This window comes from Anolis carolinensis, chromosome 1 (assembly GCF_035594765.1).
Source record: "Anolis carolinensis isolate JA03-04 chromosome 1, rAnoCar3.1.pri, whole genome shotgun sequence".
Taxonomy (NCBI): Eukaryota; Metazoa; Chordata; class Lepidosauria; order Squamata; family Dactyloidae; genus Anolis; species Anolis carolinensis.
In genome coordinates this window covers 6,215,639-6,239,642 of record NC_085841.1, presented here as the reverse complement: position 1 = coordinate 6,239,642, position 24,004 = coordinate 6,215,639, and the positions used below count along the sequence as shown (strand labels likewise).

The 24,004-nt window shown below is 41.1% G+C and overlaps 1 protein-coding gene across 2 annotated transcripts in view; it reads left to right on the top strand.

The window, feature by feature from the left end:
- xkr6 (XK related 6) overlaps positions 1-24,004 on the top strand; it is a 221,779-nt gene that overhangs the window by 163,567 nt on the left and 34,208 nt on the right. The window contains exons 3-4 of one of the 2 annotated variants that reach the window (XR_010002463.1): positions 479-9,950; positions 10,036-24,004. The exon at positions 10,036-24,004 is cut by the window's right edge and continues 34,208 nt beyond it. Coding sequence is in view for 1 of the 2 variants with exons in the window: in XM_062969426.1 (XP_062825496.1) it covers positions 479-1,443 (965 nt within the window). In the remaining variant the exon portion in view is untranslated. Of the gene's footprint in view, positions 1-478 lie in introns of both variants that reach the window. The other variant, XM_062969426.1, reaches the window with a different exon arrangement.

The window sequence follows — 24,004 nt, the reverse complement described above, 5'->3', positions numbered from 1 at the left end:
TGGGTTCAAATTACAGAAAAGGAGATTCCTCCTGAGCATGAGGAAGAACTTCCTGACCGTATGAGCTGTTCAACAGTGGAACTCTCTGCCAGTGTGTGGTGGAAATTCCTTCCTTGGAAACTTTTAAACAAAGGCCGGATGGCCATCTGCCAGGAGTGCTTTGATTGTGCTCATGACCTCATGGTCAGAGTGATTTATTGCAGCCTACCGGCCGTTAGGAATGGTGGGAGTTGAAGTCCAAAACGCCTGGAGGGAGGGCCAAGGTTTGCCCATGCCTGCTGCAGACGCAGCCCTAGAAGGACTAGGCAGCCAATGACGAGATATCCACAGTGGGGTCCGCTTCTGCTTATTTTTCTCTCTCTCTTCCTCCTCTAGATCTTTTTCGCTAAACTTGCTCCACACCTGCCCCCCCAGGAGGATGCGCCCCTTGTCCCGTGCCTCCCGTTTAACTCTGTGGATTTGTGTGTTCTTCCGGCAGGTTTGTCCTCTATGGCCTCCCTGATGTCCCTGGCTTGGGTGCTAGCCTCCTATCACAAGCTTCTTCGGGACTCTAGGGATGACAAGAAGAGCATGAGCTACAGAGGGGCCCTTATCCATCTCTTCTGGCGCCTCTTCACCATCTCATCCAGAGTTATCTCTTTTGCCCTCTTTGCTTCCATCTTCCAGCTCTATTTTGGGATCTTTGTCGTGGTCCACTGGTGCGCCATGGCCTTCTGGATCATCCATGGCGGGACGGACTTCTGCATGTCCAAATGGGAGGAGATTCTCTTCAACATGGTGGTAGGGATCGTGTACATTTTCTGCTGGTTTAATGTCAAGGAAGGGCGGACCCGATACCGAATGTTTGCCTATTACACCGTAGTCTTGACAGAGAACGCGGCCTTGACGCTCCTTTGGTATTGGTACCGAGATCCCGACACCACTGACTCGTACGCTGTGCCAGCACTTTGTTGTGTCTTTCTTAGCTTCGCCGCCGGGATCGCGCTGATGCTCTTGTATTACGGCGTCCTGCATCCCATGGGGCCGAGAGCTAAGATCTTTGCCAGCTCCTGTTGCGCCGAGTTGCTCTGGGGCATTCCTTTGCCCCCTGACATTGAACCCATGGCTCCGCAGACCCCTGGGTACAGGGCGGCCCAGGCTACGCCGACCAGAGCGGCCACGGAGCAACAGGAGGAACCCACAGCCGACACTTGCTTGCCAGTTTTCCAAGTGAGAGCCATGGTGCCATCGACTCCGTCCGGGAGACCCTACCACCCCGAAGGCCCTCTCATTAAGATAGACATCCCACGAAAGCGGTACCCGGCTTGGGATGCCCATTTTGTAGACAGGAGGCTGAGAAGGACTATAAACATTCTCCAGTACGTCACCCCCACCGCTGTAGGAATTAGGTACAGAGACGGACCTCTCTTGTATGAATTGCTACAGTACGAATCTTCACTTTAAAAGCTCCTTCAAACACAGATTCCACACATATATACACACACACACACATACATACATACACACACCTACATACACCGTCACAGACAAACAAACACATAAGTAAACAAACAAACAGAAATTAAAAGGAGGGGATTTGGGGGCGGGAAGGGTTGGGTTAATTGTTTACGGTCAACACAGCTCATGAAACTTACCTTCCAATAAGTTTTCGTTCTGGTTGCAGTATGTCTTTCCAAAAAGCAACGAAATAGTAATACTAATGCTAATAATAATAAGAGAGAGATCCTCTATGTTTTGTAGGTAAAAACAAAAAGAAAAACTTTCCTTTTTGTTTTTTACGCACAGGAGAAAAACAACAACACAAACCAACCAGTATTTCAAAACTTCCACACTTTAGAGGCCGGGGAAAACGCGAACGCCCTCCTCCGCCTCTGAGTTTTATACCTTACACCAAGTGTAGGACATTATTATATCATAGGGATTGGTGCTGATTGAAAAATAATAATAATACTACTACTAATAATAAAAAAATAAAACAAACAAACAAAAAAACCTACAACTGCCTTATGCCCTTAGGTGCTGAGTTTCATTATGTACTGTCACCTCCCTCATGCAAAACTCTGATGATTTTAAGGACAGAGATAGATATATAGATATATGTATGTATATTTGAAATGTGTATATATATATACACACACGGGCGTGTGTATAGATATATGTATATAATCTATTCTAAAAATATGAAACTAGACAGAAAAATAAATATCAGATGAAAAGAATATATAAAGGGTTTTTATCCGATTGGCACAAAAATGGCCAAAACGATCGCCCCCCGGATAAGCAAATGACCAAGTTCTGCTTGAAGAGGGACGATCAAGGCTGTATTTATAATTTGGCACAGAGGTTATTTTAATAGTACATATTTAAATTCTGTTTGCTCAGGCCAGTCTGAACTATGTTTGTCATGTCATGACTGCATCCCTGACGTGGAGGGGGAAAAATGGGGGTGATTCTTTATGATTCACTGTACTTAGCTTGAATCTCAGGGTGTAATCCTTTTTTCTTTCCAAGCCAATGAAAAGCCAGCTTTTGACGGGCACTTTCCCAAAGCCAAGCAATTCGCATGCTGTTGGTGTATCTTTTCCGGCGGATTTGTTACCCCATGCATTCAAATGGAGCAAAATCACTCAATTCAGTGAGATCCCCTCCTTCCTTCCATTTCATTGAATGGGGAATCTATTGAAAAAAAATGTTGAAATTTGGGTGGTTTTTTATTGTGTTGAGAATATACTGCAAGTCACTTCTGGTGTGAGAGACTCGGCCGTCTTCAAAGACGTTGCCCAGGATATGTTACCATCCTTCTCTCATGTCCCTGCATGGGAAGCTAGAGCTGACAGATGGGAGCTCACCCCATCTTGCGGATTCGAACTGCCGACCTTCAGGTCAGCAGTTCCGCCGCCACAAGGGTTTAACCCATTTTGCACCATTGCGGGTGGTGCCCGTTTCCGAGAGCAAGTTATTTCATTGGCTTTCTTTTCCCCCTTGCAATTGATATTGGGATCAAAAAGCATCAGAATTTGAAAAGAAACTTGTCTGGATTTCTGGAAGTACATTTCAGATGGAACAAAATACCAAAAAAAACAAAAACAAGAGCTTCAAATATTTCTTCTTTTTTTAAAAATGTTCCATGATTGCCCTTCCCTCCCTAACGACCATTCTCAGTCTTAATCAAACTCAGCATAGTAGCAAAAAGAAAGTTAATTTAAAGGCACAGTTCTTAAGCTTTGGCTGGTAACCTGCAGGCGTCATTTTTAAGGCTGTTTTACAAAAAAAAGAGAGAAAAAATAGGAGGGAAATGTGAATTGAACCTGCTAATAATGATGCATTTCATTTCTGTTAAGGGCCTTAAAGTGATCTTAAGAGCGTTCCATGATTTGTGCATGTTTTATTCTTTTCTGCTTTCTAAAGAAAACAACCATGGAAAGTGGAGAATTGAGGTGTCTCGGGTGAAAATTTGGTGCTTAACTCTTTCTATTGTTTATTGTTGTGATGGTTTAGCCAAGAAATTGTCCGACCTTGTTCATTGCATTTCCTTTCTCCTCCCGGGGAGCTGCAGACACTTACTGGTTTCGGCGGTACGGAAACAGAAAAGAAACGACAACGATGCATCCAAACAACCCCGAACAACGTCAACACTTCTGTGTCTCGGCTCGCTGGGAAACCTTTTTTTAGAGAAACGCAAACTTTGTGTGAAACGTACATGATGTCCGAAGGTTTACACGAGATTCCCTTTCTTTCCTGTGTCTGGGCTGGAAACGGTAGAGTTGTGCATCCATATATTGTTCAGAAATCCATATTGTTTTGTTAAAGGTGGATATTTCTTTTCCCTTTCCTCTCTCATGTAGGGAATCTTGTTCTTTCCTTTACTTGAGTTCTCGGCCTCAAAGACTGAAGGGGGAAACGGGCAAACCAACAAAAGCTTGCGTTTACTTCTGCAAAAGGGATTGCATTTTCGGTGTCTGTAGGTGCAATTCTTTCTTCTTCTTCTTTTTTAGCAAAAGGAAAATCAAAAAATACTGTAATGTGTTTAAAATGTCGAAATAATAATAATTAATCACCCCAATTGATCCATTCGAAATACAAGCTCAACTGAGGAGAGGTGCAATTTGGATGACTTGTGCGTAATTGCTTTTGTATAAAACAAAAAGTTTTAATTTGCAAAGACTTTTTTTCTTTAGAGAAAAAGTCATACCAATTTGATCTTTTCCTTTTTCTGAAGCTGGAAGGTTTTCACCTGAATATACCTGATGGAGAAAACAACTTTTGCAAAGGAGACGTGCTTTGCAGTGGCCTGGGCATTATTATTATTATGACTAGCACTATTCTTCTTCTTCAGTATGCTTCAAAATAAAGGGGAGTTGAGAATTTATTGCCAGATGCACAAATGTCCTAAAAGATTTTAAACCAAATTTTTCACTGGTCTCAGGGCAATTGATATAATTCTTCTATGTCTAGCACCTCTGGGCTTCTTGTTGTGATTTGTTCAATAAGCATATTTAAATTATTTAAAATTTGACTTAATTTTGTTTGTTTTATTCTCCTCTATTGTCATACCCTTGCATTATCCTTATTTCCTAGGGATAAGTAAAGGTAAAAGTTTCCCCTTGACTCTGGGGGTTGGTGCTCATCTCCATTTCCAAGCCGAAGAGCCGGCGTTGTCCACAGACACCTCCAAGGTCATGACCACCAGATTGATCTACTCACATTTGCATGTTTTCGAACTGCTAGGTTGGCAGAAGCTGGAGCTAACAACAGGAGCTCACCCTGTCCCAAGGATTCAAACCACCAACCTTCTGGGCAGCAGGTTCTGCAGCTTAACGGTTTGACCCACTGCACCACCTTATATTCCCAGATATTTCTGGGGATATCGCCTATTTTAAGCTCCACCCCTCTATTTTATTTTAATTCATCTTTCTCCCAGCGTGAGACCACAGGTAGCTACCAATTCAATACTAATAATAATAATAATAATAATAATAATAATGTTTATTTATATTCTGCTCTATCGCTCTGAGGGGACTCAGGGCAGACTACAGAACACATATACGGCAAACATTCAATGCTGTTATACAATTAACAAGGACAGACAATACATAGACAGAGGTAAAGGCTTTTCCCGTCTTTTCCATTTCCAGCATCTTGGAGGCTGTGCTCGACTCTAACCATAACGATTTACTGTCGCTCTATCTTCCATGTCATCCTTAGATGTCCTCATGATCGAATTGCCAGCATGTCCTTATGAACGCCTTTTATTAGCTCCCCACTTAAAGCAGTACCTATTTATCTACTCACATTTCTGTTTTCGATCTGCTAGGTGAGCAGGGAGCTGGAGCTGATGGCAAGCACTCACCCCAAGTCAGACTTGAACTGCTAACATTTTGATCAGCAGGATTTTCTGCAGCTTTATTTATTTATTTATTTATTTACAGCATTTATATTCCGCCCTTCTTTCTCACCCCGAAGGGGACTCAGGGCGGATCACATTACACATATAGGCAAACATTCAATGCCTTTTAACATAGAACAAAGACAAGACAAACATAGGCTCTGAGTGGGCCTCGAACTCATGACCTCCTGGTCAGAGTGATTCATTGCAGCTGGTTGCAGCTGGCTTGCTCTCCAGCCTGCGCCACAGCCCGGGCAGTTTAACCCGCTATGCTAAGCCTGGCCCCTTTGATAAATACAAACAAGTCTTTTTTGGGAATCCAAAATGCTTTGAAATCTTTAATTAATTATCCACATGGGTGGCTGAGACATTAGCAGATTTGCTTTATGATGATTCAAACTGTGTCTCATGCACAACATTATTGTATAAAATTACTTTTGGGCTGTTTAAGGAGCATGTACAGAATCCAAAATTCAGACAAATTCAAAATACAACACTTCTGGTCCCAAGCATTTTGGATCAACCTTCACATGAAATATAAATAATGTTTAGACTGGGCTATTATCTCCAAGGTTGGATCTACGCTGCCATATAATCCAGTTTGATGCAGTTAATCTGCATCAAGAAACTAGGTTACATGGCAGTCTAGATGGTCTGAAATATTTCAAAATCTACAGAAATACGAAATCCCAAACACATCTGGTCCCAATAAAGAGGCCCACAGATAAAGAGCAGGCCAAGAAAATATGGGGGCGAATATTCTTTGGAAAAGAAGAAAAGTACTGGTTGCTGCCTTTTATCCTAAAAACTTAGATTTTGGAGGGGATTTCAGATTACCTTTATAGTCCTTTTTTTGAAGCTGAGAGTGTGTGAAGTGAAGCCTGGTCTCCATTGCACTACAAACCCCATATATATATATATATAATTTTAATAATTATTATATTTTATCCTGGAGGTTCTATAAAAATAAAAAGTCATTCAATGATCATTATGGCAGCAAAATCAAGTCCATTATTATTATTATTATTATTATTATTATTATTATTATTATTATTATTATGCCCGATTTTTTGCCACCAGGATTGGGGCTCAAAGTGGCTCACACTTGATTTAAAAATCGTATCAAACTCTATGAAATTATTTCCAAAAACCAGATTTTAAATTTCCAAAACATGAAAACAGACTATCACACAGCAAAAGAGCATTGGTTAATGTAAACATAACAAGATCCCATTTTAAATATCAAAGGGTTTTCTGCACAAATTGTATTATTTTCCTAATTGTGGAAGGCAAAGAGAAAAGGAATAGTCTAGCAAAAAAAGGTTTTCTAGGACTGCTGTATAAAATCCAGATTGTCTGCTTGGAACTGGATTATATGGCAGTGTAGAAGGGACCTAAATCTTACAGACACTAAGAGCAGCTATTGAGAAATAGAAATTAAATCCACCATTAATTCTGTTGTCAGACTGAAAACTGGAGCAGGTTCATCTATTTTTAATAGTTGTGTTCAGAAGGGAGTTCAAAGAGACGGCTACGATATTATTATTATTATTATTATTATTATTATTATTATTATTATTAGCATAGGAAATAAATGAATGCAATTGTTTTGGACTCAGTTTATATCAACAGATGCATTTGTAGCTGTTGTGTGCCTTTAAGTCTTTTCTGACTTATGAGTTTTTTCCTTGAAAGCTTTATGCTTGAAATCACTTCTTCCCAGTTAGTCCCAAAGGTGCTAATAGGCAAACTTTGGCCCTCCAGATATTTTGGACTTTAACTTCCACAATTCCTAACTTCAGTACAGCCAGAGCTTTAGGATGTGTGATATATTTTTTTCACTCTTACCCACAACAGCCTTGCAAAGCAGATTGGGCAGAGAGACTGCAACTGGCCCATTGCCACCCAATGCTATTCGTGCCCAAATGAGGATGTGGAAGTGCTCTCAAGATCGAGACTTCCCCCACTGCGTTGCACTAGTCTTCTCTTTCACAGACATCTACCTCACCCCATGTCTGAGGACATGAGCGCACAACACAAGCCGTGGCTGGCAATTGTGCAAAACGTGGGTGCTATCTACATCTCACCCACCGGGTGAAAAGCAGTCGGGGGCAAGCAAACAAAGTTGTCTAGAAGTAAACACCATCACGACTTGTTGCATGTGTTTGCCTGTGACATGAATACACAGCCAACAGTTGTTGACTTTGATGGGGTGGTTTTAAAAACTCCCCAATTCTAATCTGGACTCTGCCATGAATTGCTGTCGGTGGTCTTGGGCAAGTCGCCGTCGTTCAGCCTCAATTGCAGTAAGTGGTTAGTGATATTACTCACCTATTCTTCTTGAAAATTTGTATTAAATGCTTTGCACCAGAACTGTGCAGAGATGTAAGCTCTGGTTGGTACTTGGATGGAAAACCACCAAGGAATATCAGGTGCTATATTTCAGAGGAAGGAGCCAACAACCAACATACAGTAGAGTCTCACTTATCCAAGCTAAACGGGCAGGCAGAACCTTGGATAAGCAAATATTTTGGATAATAAGGAGGGATTAAGGAAAAGCCTTTTAAACATCAAATTAGGTTATGATTTAGGAGCCTCCAGTGGCCTAGGGGATAAAAGCCTTGTGACTTGAAGGTTGGGTTGCTGACCTGAAGGCTGCCAGGTTCGAATCCCACCCGGGGAGAGTGCGGATGAGCTCCCTCTATCAGCTCCAGCTCCATGCGGGGACATGAGAGAAGCCTCCCACAAGGATGGTAAAACATCAAAACATCCGGGTGTCCCCTGGGCAACGTCCTTGCAGACGGCCAATTCTCTCACTCCAGAAGCGACTCCGGTTGCTCCTGACACGAAAGAAAAGAAAAAAAAGGTTATGATTTTACAAATTATACACCCAAACATCATGTTATACAACAAATTTGACAGAAAAGGCAGTTCAATACGCAGTAATGTTATGTTGTAATTACTGTATTTACGAATTTAGCACCAAAAAATCACAATATATTGAAAACATTGACTACAAAAATGCATTGGATAATCCAGAACCTTGGATAAGTGAGTCTTGGATAAGTGAGACTCTACTGTACTTAGCCTATGTAAGCCGCCTTGAGTCCCCTCCAGGGCGAGAAAGGTGGGGTACAAATGGGGTAAACAAATAATAAATAAATCTCTGAGTATTGTTTGTTTAGGTCCCCATCTACACTAACCATTTCATGCAGTTCAAAGCTAGTTTCAAACTCTGGCAGCTAAACAATGAATGCCCACAAAAATGTGCAAAATGAAGCCCTTAATAATGCACACCCACACTCTGTGGTTTGTGCAAACTCTATCTGGGCCTTGGACTTATTTGAAACTAATTTCTTCAATAACTGTTTGAATCTGACTCAAGTCATCAGTGGAGATGTGCCCTATATCCCTGCAAAATGTATGGAGCAGGCATGAGTCAACAGTTGATGGGAACATATATACACAGAGATATAATTTTGTAGGTATGGCTGGAGCTGCTATCCAAAGCTTCATGAGTTGCATGAAATGGGTCAGGGTGGATTTGCCATTTCTTTTCTCTATAATATAGCTTACAACACCTTATACAGTAGAGTCTCACTTATCCAAGCCAAATGGGCCGGCAGAAACTTGGATAAGTGAATATCTTGGATAACAAGGAGGGATTAAGGAAAGGCCTATTAAACATCAAATTAGATTATGATTTTACAAATTAAGCACTAAAACTTCATGTTATACAACAAATTTGACAGAAAAAGTAGTTCAATAAGCAGTAATGCTATATTGTAATTACTGTATTTACGAATTTAGCACCAAAATATCATGATATATTGAAAACATTGACTACAAAAATGGCTTGGATTATCCAGAGGCTTGGATAAGCGAGGATTGGATAAGTGAGACTGTACTGTATTTGTTGATGGTCTCCATGTAAATATTAACCAGAGCTAACCCTATGTAGTTTCCAAGATCAGACATGTGTTATCTTATTCTTGACATCTTAGGGAGGCAAACTGTGATAAAGATTGGATAGTTTTGCAAATCAGGTGCTTAGCCAACATTCCCAACGGCATTTCTCAACAGAAGCCCCGTGGTGCTTTCAGCAAAAATAAATCTTTAAGTCTACTCGTACCAAAGGGCACACACTGAACCATCAGTAGTTGTGTGCATACATAATTTGGCTAGTTTGTTAACTTTCTCTGCTGCAAAAAACCTTCTTGTGCCTGTTTTTCTGTGCCATTTGGCGGAAACACTCCAGAAATCTATGAACGAGTTGGTGGGAAATTACAGAAGCTACCAGTTCTATTCTTCCAAATTTCACAAATTGAATTGATTGGTTGGTTGGGAAGTTTCCTGTTTGACAACATGAGAAGGAAACACAATTCATTTTCTGGAGGTTGTGCGACGGTGTCTTGTCTTCTGCCTTAGAAGTTCTTGAGAGCGGCCTATGACTGTTCAACTCTTGTGGGGAAACAGAATCGATATTCCTCTTCACAACTCAGGTATATTCTGGTGCAGAGAACCTCAGCTAATTGGTTTAAGACATCAAGGCTTCCCCCCAAAGGTATGTGGGCAAATGTTTCATTGATAAATTCTTCCAAGAATAACGTTCAGCATTGATTTCTTTGCTTGCCTGTTTCTAAACACAGAGTGATCTGGATTTGTCGTTGCCTGTTCTGGAACAGTTGGGGACAAACAAAGGTGCGGAAACTTGTCCTACAGAGTCATCATCGCAACAGGGTGACTTGATTTTTTGCACTAACAGAGTCTGTGAAATTCAGTGTGATCTCTGACAGAAGGAAACTACAAACGTGTGCTGTGTGTGTGTGTTTCCACTGGATCTAATTTGAAATGCAGACTGGTTCTCTTATAGGTAGATGCTGCTTTTATCTGTAGTTCGTGGCACTGGATAGCTAGAATCTGAACAAGAGAATGGATTGCCATGAAGACTGTTGTGTTTGATATACTACTGAGCCATGTAAAAAGACTCTTATTGGGTGTTACATCTGTGATGGCTCATTTCCGACATACAGGTAACCATTTGATGTTGCAGATTCAAATGATGAACTGCTAAGGTGAAGCTGCCCATGAGTTGAATTATTACGAATTTGAAAATTTGAGGGGACTCCTGTGTGGAGAGAGCAATCTAGCTCTGAAACTATTCTTCCTTTTCCTCCATAATTGTTAGAATCTGGATAGTGTGTGGGGAAAATGACTAAGGCTGACAATACAACAAATTTTATTCAAACTGTATTATCTTAGATCCTTTTTGAACACACACATACACACAAAGCCAAGAATTTCCATTTAAGTTCATATATGCTTTTTTTGCTTGTGTATAGATCTGAGTGTTGTTAGTTGCCATGTTGAGGTTCAAAGGAAACGCTTTCTGATTTTTATGACTTGGGAACATTGGGTTTCCTTCCTAGCTAAAGTCTTTGCACAATCCAGAATCTGTCCCTTAAGATTTCTGTGTCTTCAGCTTATCTGTCTGTAAATGATTTGTGATCACCTTGACCTACCTCACAGGGATGTTGTGAGGCCCAGTGACCACCTGCCAAGCATGTGGATGAAAGGTGCTAAACAGTAATGATGTGTTATTGTCTCTGTTGTTAGTTTTCTTTGACCATTTAGTACGGGAATAATTTGTTTATTATTAACTGAAAACACATTGGTCTTTGCTAATGGCAAGGCGGCCACTCTGCCCATCTATGGGTCTGGAAACATGGGTTTTCTCATTGCATAAAGTCAAGGCATGATGCTAGTTGGAGGCTGGTTCACACATACATGTAACCACTCATTCATTTAATGATTCCCAAATGAATGTGTGAACCGACTCCATGGAAAAGCCTTGCTTGTGAGGGGATATTAACAGTCTACCTGTGCTGTTAAATCTCCAATAGCATGTTTACACATACACTACCATATACACACACTCGTACACATCAAGAGAAGCACTTTTGGTGCAGATATGGGAGAGCAAGTGTAGATATGAGAGATCAAGTACCTTAAACAATCTTAGCTCTTACCTTGTGCTTTGTGCCATTTTCTAATAGTTTAACAAGTGTGTTTTTTCTCTCTATTTCTGACCTGAGCAGCTTTCTGACCAATACCTGGTGACTTGTGTTGGTTTTAATGCTTGCCGTCTTCCTGTCAAACGCAGTGAAATGCTTGCCCATACTTTGGGGAATAGCCTTGATTCACGAGAGGGAAACCAGCCTACAGAGAAACCCTTCATGGCTTGACTTAAAAGGGTTTATTTAATTGCCTTTATGTTTCCTATTTGCCTGGCATAGAAATCTCAGTTGAATTTGTTATCTGGGAAATTGTTTGTCATTTTTAATGATATTTTTTTCTTCTCACTATTATTTTACCTCTGTTATCTAATACTAAGTCAAGGAGCGGCACTGAATGAATGAACAAAAATCTTTCAAACAGTCCCATCCATAAGTAGTTCCTGTGATATAACAAACTGTACCAGTGGTTTTGTGCAACCAAATGGGCTCTGATATATATATGTTGCTTCAAAAACCTTCCATCGTTCTCCCAAGATTAGAAGCCAGGGATTTGTGTACCAAGGAGAGAAAGGAAATGTTCCCAACCTGGACATGGCCAAAATAGTCAAGGAGGGAAGGAAATTAGGATTCTGTGTTAAAGTAGCAAGTTAATTCTCATTGCTTTCCAAACTGAACCGAGGAGCAGGAGGGGATGCCAAAATCTTCTGTGGTCTTGGAGATTGGAAACATGAACACATTGCAAAATAAACTATGGCATGCCTAGAAAATTACTGTAATGTCTGTTGCCAAATTAAGAAGTTGAACTTGCCCCCTGCTCAAAGTCAATTGACAGTGGCCCTGCTTCTCATGTTTATGATCAGACATGTATTTAACTACAGATAAGCAATGAGTATTATTCTTCAGTATTATTAACTGAATCTGTGGATATCCTTGAAACACTTGGGTATTTGGGAAGAGGAAGATGGGGAGAGATGGGCGGCGAAACAAAGAGAAGGACAATGTTTCAAATAGTTGTATTCTTCCAAAATCTTCCATTTGGAATATGATTTTTTCCCAACTGGCTCACAAGTAAAAGTAAAGGTAAAAGTTTCCCCTTGACATTAAGTCCGACTCTGGGGGTGGTGCTCATCTCAATTTCTAAGCCGAAGAGCCGTTGTACATAGATGCCTCCTATGCTATGTGACCTTTGGGCCAAAACGGGACCTATTGATCTACTCACATTTGCATGTTTTCGAACTGCTAGGTTGGCAGAAGCTGGGGATAACTATGGGAGCTCACCCCATCTGCAGATTCGAACCTCTAGCCTTCCAATCAGCAAGTTCTGCAGCTTAGTGGTTTAACCCACTTCGCCACTGCGGCGGCTCCTTAACTAGCTCACAAAAGTGATATCCAATTGTTATTCCCAATTAGAACAGTATAGGAAGAAACTCATGTTGACCCATTTACTCATTTCACTGTCTTTGAATTGAGTTTGAGTATAGAAAAACTTATTCTAACGATTGTGGCAAAAAGTGGTGGGAGGCAATGGCATCACTAAGTTTGGTGTCACCCGGTGCAGTGACTCACGGTGTCATCCATTGGCTCTCCTCTTGGACTAGATTATACCATAATATTGTAGCTAAGATACCAGAAAAATGTGGCACAATTGGCAACTATTTAAAAACAATTGCAACAATGAAAACAACAGTGTGTGCTTATAGTGCATGTGGCAAAATTGGCAACTATATTTTTAAAAAATAGCAACAATGAAAACAACAGTGTGTGCTTATAGCGCATGTAGACAAAACCGTATGATTTGAAGTATCGTTGTGATTAGGCAACAATGATCGCTGTGACAGCCGTGCACATGCGCATCGGAAGGTTCTGAAATTCATAAATTTCTGTAAAAACACTGCACAAAATTTTTATAGATGGTCGTTTTTGTGTCACTCCTCTAATGGTGCAGTCCGCACTTCTTCCACCCACTTAGTGATGCTATTAGTGTAAGCATGGGAAAACTGGAGCCTTCCAGGTGTTTTGGACTCCAACTCCCACCATTCCTAACAGCCTCAGGCCCCTTTCTTTTACTGAATGCCTGAATGCACCTCAATGATGCATAGTTTGCTTACCGCTTGAGCCGCCCCTGTTCGGACTCCAACTCCCACCATTCCTAACAGCCAAAACACCGGGAGGGCTCAAGTTTTCCCATGCCTGCACTATTGCGATGGGGGGATTAACAGCACTGGTAATTTTAGATCATGTTCAACTGCTGTCTTTATAGCCTCTGGAAACAAGGCTCTCTACAGATGGCCAAAGCCTGTGTGTGTATCTGTATGTGAATGCAATATAATCCCAGTCTTTTAGTCCTTGTCCCTAAAACCCTAATTCCTGCTCCTTAAGATCGTGTCCAACTTCGTGTTGATGCCAAGGTTACATCTGATTATTTTTACTGAATACTGTGGAGACTTGTCTTCATATCACCAAGGCCGTGTTTACACTAGTGCCTATTTGCATGCTTTCGTAGACCAATCCTTCCTGCGTCATCACCAAAGGCACAACTCTAGTAGTGGCAAAGATCTCGTTGTGGGTGGCACAAATTGTTATTGAGAAGTCAGGTGCACAGTAGTGCATAGCTGTGGTGCTATCGTCCGAAACAGGCTGACATACACGTGCTAAACGAAATGCAGCCTGAGCGACACTCGGCTCTTTTGCATGCTTTAATGAGTCAAAAGAGTTTGGCCAGGTCTGTTTTCTTTGTGCTAATTCTTTCTTGGCTCCCAGCTCTTATTAAACACCCGTGCCTTTAGAAGGCGTGGCTTCGGTTGGGCAGCTTTGTGGTGCATAGCACAGAAATTGTGGGTTTTAGGGGTACCGAGTAATGGAAGCGGAACTGTAAATGCCACTTGTTTTAAAGACTTTATACAGAAATCCTTATCAAGTTGTGAAGCTCTGTCAGGGTTTGGCCACTTTAGATTTCAAATGGAACAATGCAATGAAATGCTCCTTGCTTATATAGTACACTAACAGGGAAGTCTTTGGGGCTAAAATATTTATTCCGGGTCTGTTTGCTTGTTGCGTGGTTTTATATGAAGCTGTGTGACCCACTATTACTGAAATAGTGCAATCCAGATACAGTAAAGTCTCACTTATCCAACATAAATGGCCAGCAGAACGTTGGATAAGTGAAAATGTTGGATAATAAGCAGGGATTAAGGAAAAGCCTTTTAAACATCAAATTACTGTATATACTCGAGTACAAGCCTAGTTTTTCAGCCCTTTTTTAGGGCTAAAAACCCTAATCAGATTTAGACAGTCTTATCTTATTAAAGTATTATTATTATTATCATAAATTATATTTTTATGTAAACATTCAAAAACATTTAACCTATTGATGCATCAAATAATGTAATTTTATTAACTATTTTTATTTTTATTTTTGAAATTTGCCAGTAGCTGCTGTATTTCCCGCCCTCGTCTTATACTCGAGTCAATAGGTTTTCCCAATTTTGTGATAAAATTAGGTGCCTCAGCTTATATTCAGGTCAAGTATATACGGTACGTTATGATTTTACAAATTAAACACCAAAAAATCATGATTTACAACAAATCAACAGAAAAAGCAATTCAATACAAGGTAACTTTATGTAATAACTTGTATTTACAAATTTAGCACCAAAACATAGCAATGTAGTGAAAACATTGGCTACTGCCAAATTGACTACAAATAAAGATAGATTGCATAAAACGAACTTAACAACATTGTCGGAAGTTAGATCCGTAAAAAGTTCAGTCCCTGCTGCCTAGAGAAACAGCTGTGGATCCAGGCATGAGGCAGACTGTGTTGGATAATCCAGAACATTGGATAAGCAAAGGTTGGATAAGCGAAACTCTACTGTACAAGGGTTACCGCCTCAATGAAAACAATATCAAAAGCAAGCATGTTCAGTGTGTTCTGGATACTTGCTTTGAAAACTTCGAGTAGAGAGGGCAGGTGGGTTGGAGAGTTGTGTGGTTATAAATGCAAAACAACGGAAAAGATAGGGAGAGGCTAAAGAGGGATGATTATTCAGACATTGTGAGGTCTTTGTGGGGTGACGAAATATATACAACCTTCTCCATGCTGGGATCTTTAGCACGGTGGTTCTCAGACCATACTAAATAGATGGCCATTGACTTGTTTGTTGTGTTGTCGAAGGCTTTCATGGCCAGATGGTTGTTGTGAGTTTTCTGGGCTGATAGTCATGTTCCAGAAGTATTATCTCCTGACGTTTCGCCCACATCTGTGGCAGGCATCCTGCCATAGCCTCACAACCTCTGAGGATGCCTGCCATAGATGTGGATGAAACGTCAGGAGGGAATGCTTCTGGAACAGGACTATAAAACTCACAACCACCCTGTGACTTGTTTGTTTCTTACTACAGCAGCACGTTTTCTTATCATAGGATTACTCTGCAGGGTGTGTATGTGGTTGGAAAGATTCTGAGTAAACATTCAACATTCACTGTGAACCAGTGAAGGCAGCATGTAGAGCTGGAAGAATTTGAAGATTTACTGCTAAATTGTCTTAGACTTTGCATTATTTTCCATCAACTATTGATGTTTGGGATTGGTAGGGTGATGGCGAAGGAGAAGACAGGTTTTCTGTGAGACTCCAAAAAATCAAAAGGGTCCACTAGCTGTGCCAGCCCTAAGACTGACCACCTTAACTTGCTTTCCCAGGGGGCAAAAGTGTGGAAAGCAAACTGGTGCCAAGTGCCCACAGGTGCCAACTCTGGTGCCAAGAGTCAGTGGAATTTAGCAGAAGTTCATGATGGTTGGTGGTAGCTGCAGTGTGCATGGACATTCTGGATCTAAAGTGCCAACATGCAAGATACCCTGTTTCCCCTAAAATAAGACATCCCCAGAAAATAAGACCTAGTAGAGGTTTTGCTGAATTGCTAAATATAAGGCCTCCCCCGAAAGTAAGACCTAGTAAAGTTTTTGTTTGGAAGCATGCCTGCCAAAGAGAACACCAGAGCAGGCAGGATCGGTAAATGTACGTACCATAGAGTGTTGTACATGGAAATATTGGTAGTAACAAGAAATTCTTGATAGGATTCACAGTTTGACTGGCTATGCTGGTTTGTGATGACAGCTACCATACTGTACAGTATATAATAAATGATCCTTTTTTTTTTTGTTAAAAAAAATGTGAATTCTTCTTCATGGAAAAATAAGACATCCCCTGAAAATAAGACCTAGCGCATCTTTGGGAGCAAAAATTAATATAAGACACTGTCTTATTTTTGGGGAAACACGGTACTATGAAAAGCATGGAGACCCAGGCTGAATCTACACTGCCATATGACGTAGTTTTGGAATGCAAATTAACTGCAATGAACTGGGTTTATATGAGTCTGCACTGCATTCTGAAACTGCATTGTATGGCAGTGTAAATCCAGCCGCAGATTTAAACATTGGGGACGTAGTGAAATTAAGAGATACAATTGTTCCAAAACAGAATTAGCCCATTGCAATCTTAATTATTTCTAACTGTTTCCTGTCCTTATTTATTTATTTTGCACAATGATGGGACAGGTCAGTATAATGGGAATAACTGTCATACTTATATTCACATCACTGAAGTTGCAATCCTGTACCCAATTGCCTGGGAGTAAATCCCACTGAATTTGGTGCCTAGATAGATATAGTGGAAATCGCTATAGTAAATACTGCTCAAAGTTACAAGGGGATCCAGAGTTCTTCAGTAGGGTTACCAAAGGGATTGCAGTTGTTATTTAAGTGGTGAGATTGCTGTGGTCATGTTATGTATCAAATTCTCTCTTCAAACCGCTTACTGGTTTATATGTGGCACATTTCCTACTGCAGAAGGAAATCTCTCTTGTGCACACCCCACAAACTAGTTTGTAATGAGCACACTATATATCATGTGACAGACTTGTCATAATGTCGGCACATGGAGTATTCTGTAGAAACGAAGCACAAAATGTACTGTTTGTTTGTTTGTTTTGGAAAAGTGGTTAGGAGGGAAGCATATGGATCTCTCTTACTTGGCATTCCATAATATTGTGGCAATTACAAAGATGGCCACTAACTTATTATCTTCGTGGTAATGAATTTGGAGTGGGGTTAGGTCCCGGGTTCATATCCCGGACGAGCCCCCAAAAATATCAGAAGATATTACATGCATGGAAATACATGCATTCCACATATAGGTGTCAACATGCGTAATAATGTACAAATGGAATATATGCAATTTTCTACCCAGTTGTTTTCTCCGTGTGATCCATCCAGCATGTGTTAAGGCTGCTTTGTTGCTTAGGAAGCAAACTTCGAGCTTCCTAACCCACAGATTGTGGATTTTTAAAAATATTTATCTTTCATCCACCTACCCCATCATTTCCATTCCTTTTTATATTTTGATGGATAATGAAACATGAAATTCCGAACATAAACAAAATCCTTCGATGGTCTTTAAAGCCAGCAAAAGCAACATTTTGTTAAACTTTAACAAATTCAGATTTAAATCCATTTGCTAGTCCCAACTGCTCTTGAACCAGTAGGATTAAAAAAAATGTTGATTTACCATTCAGAAACTGATTTAATTAGTCTGCTTTGGCTGGGTGTAGCAACTGAGTTTAGGCTTTGTTATTATAGTCAATGGGAAGTCGGCAGTGCTTCTGATAATAGACAAGCCCAAGATATAAAATCGTCTTGGGTCATCTCCATGTTGACCTGTTCAGATCTGTTATCCTGCTTTAAAAAGAATATCTGCCTGTCTCATGTATGAATCTTGGTGCTCACTGTAGATTTTAACAATGACCACTTGCGTTTCGTTTCTGAATTAGCTCAGAAAACAGTCCAGAACGAGGCCGCCTTGTTCCCTCCATTCCAGTGTGCCATTGCGCTTTTTCTAGGAGAGTTGCGTCAACGTGTGCAAGAAAGTAGACGAAAGCTAAGAACAAGGGCAAAGCTTTAACCTGAGCCAAAATGTCCATGGTCTTAAACTGTTCAAATGGGTGTTAACAAACAATTGGTGCTATTTCTTGGCAAAAGGGTGCCTGTAACTTTTTATTTTATTTTCCTTATTTATCATGATGCAATTAACTTGCACAAAAAAGCAGCTATTTATATACCTTTTATGTCATGAACCACATGCCTATATTGTCATATGTTTTGTTACTTACTTCACAATAGGATTTGGGTTCAACTGGAATCATAGAGTTGCCGAAGGCTTTCATGACCGGGATCACAGGGTTGTTGTATATTTTCCGGCTGTCTAGCCATGTTCCAGAAGTATTCTCTCCTGACGTTTCGCCCACATCTATGCCAGGAATCCTCAGAGGTTGTGAGATGCCTGCCATAGATGTGGGCGAAACGTCAGGAGAGAATACTTCTGGAACATGGCCATACTGTCAAGATCAGTGCCAGGTGTCAGGGTGCGTGATGGGTGGGTTTCTTCAAACACCATTGATTAATCATGCTCTGGGCCAGCACCCTGATGAATTGGTGAATTTCTGCCCTCACCAATTCCTCCAAAGTCAGACTCAAAGACATCTGCAGTCTGAAGTCCAAACATTATTTAATATTTACAGAGATATTTACAAACAGCAAAATCCATCGCTCGAAGCCGGCATTCTTCAGCTCGGCTCTTCTACAACAACAGATAAGAAAGCACATTCCTTAGTCCGAAGGAAGTTCCGACCTCCAAGGCCGGAAATCATGTTTCATAGGTCACAGCAGGCTGTCAGTCAAACCGGCCTGCTGTTAACTGTTTCATTGTTGAAACACGCACTTGCAAAACAGCAGAAACACTTGATTTATATTTCATATACACACAACCAAAAATCCAACACATACAGCTCGGAAAATATGCAACAACCCTGGAATCATAGAGTTGGAGGAAACCTCCCATGCCATCCAGTCCAACCCCATTTTGCCAAGAAGCAGGAAAATCGCATTCAAAGCTCCCCCGACAGATGGCCATCGAGCCTCTGTTTAAAAGCCTCCAAAGAAGAAGCCTCCACCACACTCTGGGGCAGCGAGTTCCACTGCTGAACAGCTCTTACAGTGAGGAAGTTCTTCCTAATGTTTAGGTGGAATCTTCTTTCCTGTAATTTGAACTCATTGCTCCTAGTCCTAGTCTCCAGGGCAGCAAAAAACAAACTTGCTCCCTCCTCACTAAGACTTCCACTCACATCTTGATCCATGGCCCTCATCGTGTCTCCTCTCAGCCTTCTCTTCTGCAGGCTAAACATGCCCAGCTCTTTTAGCCGCTCCTCCTAGGGCTTGTTTTCCAGACCCTTGATCATTTTAGTCACTCAGTTTGTCAACATCTCCCTTCAATCGCGGTGCCCAGAGTTGGACACAGTGCGATTCCAGGTGTGGTCTGACCAAGGCAGGACAGAGAGGCAGCATTTATACATGGCCGACCATCATGTCTCCTCTCAGCCTTCTCTTCTGCAGGCTGGAAGGCTGTAAATTAACCTCATTCTAACGTGCTGCCCAATCATTTCCAAGTTTATTCAAAAATAATCTCCACTGAATTCAACAGAACTTGCTGCCAAGTTATGCATGTACATCATTGCGGTCTTAGTTGGGTTTTCTCACCCCATCCCAAATACTGAGTTCTGTTTGCTGTGGATCAAACAGGAATGAAATGAAGTTATCTCTGATTTTTTAAAAAATATATATTTGGCTTACATCAATTATTTTTAAAAAAATAAAGACAAAGAAACAACAGGATTGTGAGCTTTCTGAAAGGTCAATTTACAGTAGAGTCTCACTTTTCCAACATAAATGGGCTGGCAGAATGTTGGATAAGCGAAAATGTTGGATAATAAGGAGGGATTAAGGAAAAGTCTAGTAAACTTCAAATTACGTTATGATTTTACAAATTAAGCATCAAAACATCATGTTTTACAACAAATCGACAGCAAAAGCAGTTCAATACATGGTAATGTTATGTAGTAATTACTGTATATACGAATTTAGCACCAAAACATTGCAATGTATTGAAAACATTGACTATAAAAACATTGATTGCAAATAAAGATAGAATTGCATAAAATGAACTTGCAGTAACAACAATGTTGAAAGTTAAATCCATAAATAGTTCAGTTCTTACTGCCTAGAGAAACAGCTGTGGATCCGGGCAGGAGACAGACTGCACTGGATAATCCAGAACGCTGGATAAGCAAATGTTGGAGAAGCGAGACTCTACTGTAGTTGATTCTGTTTTGCTGTTATTGTCCAATGCATGTGGTTGAGATCAAGACTATTGCCTAGATTGCAAACCACCAGTCTATCCCTGACATAAATAGCATGTTCCCATTTGCCAGAGGGCAATGGAGTTCCAGGCCTTGTTGCCATTGCCAGTAACATGGCTTTGGTGTTTGATTTTCTGAACCTTCTTTACTTACCATCACTGACGTGAAATAGAAGGAATGAAGAGATAGCTCGGTCTGGAACCTAATACAAAATCATCAAGGAATTCGTCATAGAATCCTAGAGTTGGAGGAGACCTCGTGTGCCATCCATTCTGCCAAAAAGCAGGAAAATTACCTTCAAAGCACCCCCGACAGATGGTCATCCAGCCTCTGCTTAAAAGCCTCCAAAGAAGGAGCCTCCACCACACTCCGGGGCAGAGAGTTCCACTGCTGAACAGCTCTTCTCACCGTTAGGAAGATCTTTCTCATGTTCAGGTGGAATCTCTTTTCCTGTAATTTGAATCCATTGCTCCTAGTCCTAGTTTTCGGGCAGCAGAAAACAAGCTTGCTCCCTTTTCCTTATGACTTTTACTATCATGACTTATTCCTTTACTATCATGTCTCCTCTCTGCCTTCTCTTCTGCAGGCCAAACACGCCCAGCTCTTTAAGCCGCTCTTCATAGGGCTTGTTCTCCAAACCCTTGATCATTTTAGTCACCCTCCTTTGGACATATTCCAGCTTATTTATTTACAGTATTTATATTCTGCCCTTCTCACCCCAAAGGGGACTCAGGGCGGATCACAGTGTACATATACATGGCAAACATTCAATGCCTTTAAACATACAACATACAGACAGAGACACAGAGGCTATTTGACATTTCCAGCTTCCGCTTCATGAGGATATGCTTGATTCCGGCCACAGGGGGAGCTGCTGCTTCATCATCCACTGTGATGCCGAGTCCTTGATGGAGTACTTCCTCATCTTTTGGCATGCACGCTGCTGGACATTTTTATGGTGACGTAAATTAGTTAAATTAGCCTCCCCGCATAAGCAGTCCCTAAATTTCCTACTTGACAGATGCAACTGTCTTTTGGGTTGCTTAGATAAACAACTGGGGCTATTTAATGGTCAGTCACTCAATCCGACCCGGGCTTCGAACTCATGACCTCTCAGTCAATAGTGATTTATTGCAACTGGCTACTAACCAGCTGTGCCACAGCCCGGCACAGTCAACACCTGTAGGAAACACCTACTATACTTGGACAAGTTACTTTGTCAGCAAAATATAATTGTGGGCAGGGATGGCATTGGCAGCTGCTGCTTCCATAATACGAGTTGTTTCCCCAAACCAAACAGAATTTGACTTGCTTTTATAGCATCCCAGCTGAAGGAACAATGAACATTTAGGGTTTTTGTATGTTTTCTGGGCTGTATGGCCATGTTCCAGAAGTATTCTCTCCTGACGTTTCGCCCACATCTATGGCAGGCATCCTCAGAGGTTGTGAGGTATAGTGAGCTCAGCCTGTTCAGCGCCTTCCAAGTCACTCAGTCTTCTATGTGCCCAGGAGCAAGTTTCTCGTCCAGTTTCAGCCAGTGATTAAGGTTCCAAGCTTTAACCTGCCACTTTTGGGCTCTCGCTTGCTGAGTATCTTTATAGATGTTAGGAAGCTGTTTCTTGATTTAAAGCATTGGCATGCTGGCTGATATCCGAATAGAAGATGGGCTCTGGAGATGTCAATGCCTTGGTCCTTTCATTGCAGGCTTCTATTTCCTGGCGGATGTCAGGTTGTACAATGCTGGCTAAACAGTATAATTTCTCCAGCGGTGTGCGGCATAGACATCCTGTGATACTGCATCATGTCTCATTAAGAGCCACATCCGCTGTTTTAACGTGGTGAGATGTGTTCCACCCTGGGCATTCAGCTGCAGAGTAACGAAGCACAAGGGCAGATGTCTTCACTGTATCTGGTTGTGATCCCCAGGTTGTGCAAGTCATCTTTCGTAAGATATTATTTCAAGCACCCACGTTTAGCTTGATATTCAAGCAATGCTTCTTGTAAGTCAGAGCACAGTCCAGAGTATTTTGTTTGTTCTTACTGTGAAAAGCACACGTCTGCATTTTAGATGGATTAAGAATCAACTGGTTCTCCCATGTAATAGACAGTAAGAGCCCCTAAAGCTTCAGAGAGCCTCTGTTCAACCATTTCAAAGCTCCCTGCTTGGGCGGTGATGGCACGATCGTCAGCATAGATGAAACTTTCTGTCTGTTCTGACAATGGCTGGTCATTTGTGCAAATGTTAAACATTGATAAAGCAAGCACGCTCTCCTGAGGCAGGACATATGAATCAGTTGAAAGAAACAGCTAAAACATTGACATTGACATGGTTATTCCTTTAAAATGTTAACAAAATAGCTATCCAAGGTGCTACAATCATTTTTTATACTTTGTTTCACAGTGACCAAACATTTACACAGAATTCGTCCTGCGCAGCCTTACCGTGAATTACAATAACAATATATATATATATATATATATATATATATATATATATATATATATTTACAGTATTTATATTCCGCCCTTCTCACCCCGAAGGGGACTCAGGGCGGATTACAATGAACACATATATGGCAAACATTCAATGCCAACAGACAAACAACATGCATTAGACAGACTCAGAGGCATTTTTAACATTTTTCCAGCTTCACGATTCCGGCCACAGGGGGAGCTGTTGCTTCACCGTCCAGTAGTGGCTGTACTTCCTCATTCCTTTCCTCGTGTTTTGCGGGCAGTTTTATGGTGTTGTAAATTAGCCTCCCGCATAAAGCGTCCCTAAATTTCCCTAATTGACAGGTGCAACTGTCTTTCGGGGCTGCATAGGTCAACAGCAAGCTGGGGCTGTTAATGGTCGGAGGCTTAACCCGACCTGGGCTTCGAACTCATGACCTCTCGGTCAGTAGTGATTTATAGCAGCTGGTTACTAGCCAGCTGCGCCACAGCTCGGCCCCTTACAATGACTATGTATTCATCCAAAAATGAAAAAAGTTTAAGATAATTATAACATAAATAGTGTGGTAAAATAACACTCTTCTGAAGATGGAATAAAAGAGTAGTCTTTCCCATATTAATGTAAGTGATTGGAGTTACATTTGAACACACTTAAGGCAAGAAAGCAAAACCTAAGCAAATTCTGAAGTATTTGAATACAAAACTATATTTTAATGTGAAAGAGGATGAGTGGGGTGGGAGAGTAGATGGATTCTGCTTTAATCTCAGAGAAAAAGCACAGCAGAACCCAACTACAGTAGAGTCTCACTTATCCAATGTAAACGGGCCGGCAGAACATTGGATAAGCGAATATGTTGGATAATAAGGAGAGATTAAGGAAAAGCCTATTAAACGTCAAA